Source organism: Uloborus diversus, chromosome 4 (genome assembly GCF_026930045.1).
Source record: "Uloborus diversus isolate 005 chromosome 4, Udiv.v.3.1, whole genome shotgun sequence".
Classification (NCBI taxonomy): Eukaryota; Metazoa; Arthropoda; class Arachnida; order Araneae; family Uloboridae; genus Uloborus; species Uloborus diversus.
In genome coordinates this window covers 85,824,369-85,828,756 of record NC_072734.1, presented here as the reverse complement: position 1 = coordinate 85,828,756, position 4,388 = coordinate 85,824,369, and the positions used below count along the sequence as shown (strand labels likewise).

The 4,388-nt window shown below is 31.9% G+C and overlaps 1 protein-coding gene across 1 annotated transcript; it reads left to right on the top strand.

Moving 5' to 3' along the window:
- Positions 1-574: 574 nt before the first annotated feature.
- On the top strand, positions 575-4,039 carry LOC129221268 (lysophosphatidylserine lipase ABHD12-like). The gene is made up of 2 exons (XM_054855724.1): positions 575-654; positions 2,878-4,039. The coding sequence occupies exon 2, from the start codon at positions 2,887-2,889 to the stop codon at positions 3,961-3,963; it is 1,077 nt and encodes a 358-aa protein (XP_054711699.1). The 5' UTR covers positions 575-654; positions 2,878-2,886; the 3' UTR covers positions 3,964-4,039.
- The last annotated feature ends 349 nt before the right edge of the window (positions 4,040-4,388 follow it).

The following is a 4,388-nucleotide window of genomic DNA, read 5'->3' as shown; positions in this document are numbered from 1 at the left end:
CGCAAATGTTCTCAAATAGCAATTGGCATAAATTTGATGTCGCCAATGCAAGTTTTATTTCTATATAACTACAGATTGCACAGCAAAAAGTCAAACTAAAAAACTGTATGAGTTATAGTTTCGTGAAAATATTGTTTAAAAATTATAAGTTTCTACAATTCGATTGCTTGGTAGGGCGGTAAATATTTTACTAAGTATTTATTGAAAGTTGGCGAAATAAATTTCGAGCTCATAAATTATTCAACTTGGCAAACAGCGCACCGCATTCTATGCAGTGATTGGTCTACACTTGACAAGGGTTAAGTGGTTTCTTTTTGAAGGATCACGATTTTTAATGTTAAAAAAAGGTAGTAGTCCTAGTGCTTGAAAAATTTTCATCAATCTCATTAAACTCCTTTTTTATATAACTTATAATAAAAATTAAAACTGACTTTTAGTGGAATTTATATTTTTTTCCCTTTCACATTTTTTCGCTTATGCCAGAAAATATGAAGTCAAGTTTCGTTCAATAACTGACGTAACTCGCATATCAAAATATACTTCTACTTTTACTTTGATTGTGTTGTCATGTCATATTTCAGCCCTTAGGCAGAATGTTGTTTTCTGTCAAATTGTTGAGTCAAGTTCAAATTGATTGTCAAAATTTAATATCAGGTAATTTCAGTTTTCATTAATCAGCTCTTCAGATAATCTGTTCTGAATCATAAATAAATCTACTACGTTCATCTGAATTTATAAAAACATAATGATAATTTAAAAAAACTTCAGTTTTCTTCTTTAAAGATAATTTAAATGAAATTTGTGTATAAATTTGTATGTTTATTGAGATTATGGGCTTAGAAATATTTCTTTAATTTTAAGCGAAATTAATTTTTTTTAGAATATTTTTTTCTGCTTAAGCTAAAAAGTTTTTTATTTTTAATTTTTGAAATTTATTTATGTATTAAAGTATTTTTTAAGATAATGTTTCATGGAATTATTTGTTAGTTTTATTGACGAAACTAATTGCTATATTTTATATTTAAAGTTGCAAATTGCTCATACTTTTCAATAATTAAAACACAACTCTTATCTGCAATTTGTTCTCTTTTGACGTTGTTTTTCCTTACTTTACTTAATAATCTAGTTAAAATTTTTGAACTTTTTAGTTTTTGTCCCATTAATGATTTCTTGTTCTTTTAACTTTTAGCTCTTTTCTTATGTCCCTATGTAAAACCTATTTTATTTAGTATTTTCTTGTTATGCTCCAATTATTTCAATTATGTAGATCCAATAAGAAGCTATATCAATAGTTGGAAACTCGGGGCCCAGCTTGCAATGGGTTTAAGTTACATGATTTTAATGGGGTTGGGGGGGGGGGAGAGGCAACTGACAAGGGGTGAGCCTTGACTCTCCGAAACACCTACAATTATGCTAAAATGGTTTCATTACACATGAATAATCACTTTGTACAATTTTCTAATGCTCTTATTAGAAGTATGCTGTTTAGGTTTGGTCTTTTTCTTATCTTAATGAAGATATTTCATACCTTAGTGGATTAGCCCTACTAAGGGATTTCATGGTGTAGACACCAACATTGAAATTTTTAGCGGAGGGGTAGTTTTAGATGTATTTTTCTCTATATTTGGAGGGCTCTCGCTCTTAGGGCAGCCCTTGGAATTAAGGTACTTTCATAAAAAGATCAATCCATGGTTTCAGCACTGTATTGCCAATCCTAATATAGAAATTTTTTATGCAAGGACTTATAAACCCCGTGTAGGGGTTAGAGCACATGGCCCCTGAAGTTGATTATTTTATTGTAAAATTGGGCTATATTACTAGCTTTTAGTATTACTAATTAAATTAAATAACTTCTGAGTATGTGGAATATGGCATCAAAAATCAGGACGGATGGCCACCATAGACTTGCTCGTTCCATTTCAAAGTTTCATTCTTATGAAATAAGATAAAAAGTCCATTCATTTGGAAATTTTAGTTTTTATGTTCATAAAATAAATTAATCCACCATCTAATAAGCATAGACATAATAAAAATGTTTTATACCTTTTGTGTGAATTTTGTGATTAATTTTCATTCTATGATTTTTCTTGAATGTTCATTTATTTATGCATGATTATTGAAATTGTTACTTATCTTCATATTTAAATACTTATTGTGGATTATTTAACACCAAGTAAAGTGTTATTTACTTGTTTATTTATTCCTGTTGAAAAAGGAGGGACCTCCTAGTTTTTGTCTGCATTCAAAACGGAATTTTTTTCTAATAATAATAATAACAATAATAACTCACCAAATCCGGGAAGTTCTTTTAAAAAAAATTTGCCTGTTCGCAGTTGTATAAAGGTTGAGAAACACTGGTAAAAACAATCATTTTCCTATCGATTATTAGTTTTAAACTCTGGAAAGTGTGTCGGAAAGGCTCCTTTACTCTTGGAAGTGCGGAAGTTGTTGCCCTCCCCTCCCCCCAGAAGGTTAATTCTGGCTGCACTAGTATTTAATTTAGTTTGTTAAATTTAGTAATAAAATTTGTTTGTGAGCTAATTTTGTTATACAGAAGTCTAATCTGCAGGTCATTTGTTTTATGCAATTCAAATCCTGGGTTTAAAATTGGGAAATGTCTATTATATTAGGATTGTAAGTATTTATGATAGTCTGACAGTAGAAGCAGCTATTACTTACAATGGGGTGAATAATTCTAAGAGAGTTCTTGACATTCTCAACGGAGAATATAAATTGACTTGGACCATCCTAGCTGTGTTCATAACTTGTTTCTAATTGGTACTCCTCTATTGTTATTTGTATTTCTAAAAAAATACTTTTTGATGTGTTGGAATTGGAAAATGAATGCAATTTAATTTATTCTTTTTAAATTTACAGTCCTCTGAAATGCTTCGAAGACGTACAGCAGAGGGTTCTAATGAAATCCTAGATGAAAAAGGTCCTGTCATGAAAACAACTAAGCCATCAAATTTTAGTAAATTATTTTTTAAGTTATTGCTCATAGTATCATTTATTCTGTATGTTGTTGTCCCAGTTGCTGTTTATCTCAGCCCTGCTGTCAGACGTCATGCTGTCTTCTTAAATTATGTCAGTCTTTCGAGGCAGAAAAATTTATCATTGCCTACTGAAGTTGGATTGGACTGCACACGCAACTTTTACATTCCATCAGGAGGGAACATCAAATTAGGTGTGTGGCATGTTCCTCCTCACTCTAGAGTATCCAAATGCAAGAACAACCTATTGCCACCTATTGAAGAATTTAAAGATAACCGTCCCGTGTTTTTGTACTTACATGGAAATGCTGGAACTAGAGGAGGAGGCCACAGAGTTGAGTTGTATAAAGTTTTAAGTGAAAAATTGGATTCTCATGTAGTTGCATTTGATTACCGTGGTTATGGCGATTCAACTAATGAATCTCCCACTGAAGCTGGTCTTGTGGAAGATACTGAGCATGTGTATAACTGGCTGCTCCAAAAAGTACCCGAATCTCGAATATTCATTTGGGGGCATTCATTAGGAACTGGTGTTGGTGTAGCATTCCTTCATAAGATATCAAAGGCTGCCCTTCAGCCAGCTGCTTTAATTCTTGAAGCCCCTTTCACCAGAATCATAGATGCTGCCAAACATCATCCTTTGTCTATATTCCATCGGTACATGCCATTTTTTGAATTCTTCATCGCCGCTCCCATTGGGGATAAAGACACTGGTTTTGACAGTTTGAGCAGGGTGTCTAGTGTTATGTGCCCTCTGTTAATTATCCATGCAGAAGATGATGGATTTGTGCCTTTCGATCATGGGCGGAAACTTTATGAAACCGCATTGGCTGCACGAAAGCACTTACCACCTTATGCTACGCAGTTCATAGCATTTGAGGGTAAACTTGATCTCGGTCATAAAAATATCTGCAAAAGTCCAGATTTGCCAAAGATCATCAGTCAGTTTATGAAGCAAATAAAGCAGTAATTTATTTCATTTATTTATTTAATAATTTATAAACTGTGTATTATTGCCTCATTTATAATGCATACAATTTCTTAAATATTTTCTATCCGTACAAAATTGGCTTACTATGGAATTATCTTTTTGTGATATTTGCCTAAAGTTGTATTTGGCACTTGTTTTTCAGAACTGGTATTTTTGTTTAAGTAACATTCAAAAATTTGCTGTAAGAAGTATCATAATTCATGACATTTAAACTTGAACTCTTTAAAACCAACAGAAAAGTCACGCTAAACATTACACTAGTTGAATATCAGTCACATTTTATAGTTGAGCTTGTTGACTTAATTCATATCACCATTTGCGATGAATTAATGTAAAGTAATTATGAGCTTTGAAAAACGGAAATCATTAATGCTATTATGTGATGTTTCTACAATTTGTGTTAT

Bases quoted from the DNA above. Each gene is read 5' to 3' on its own strand.
- LOC129221268 (XM_054855724.1), top strand. From the start codon at position 2,887: ATGCTTCGAAGACGTACAGCAGAGGGTTCTAATGAAATCCTAGATGAA.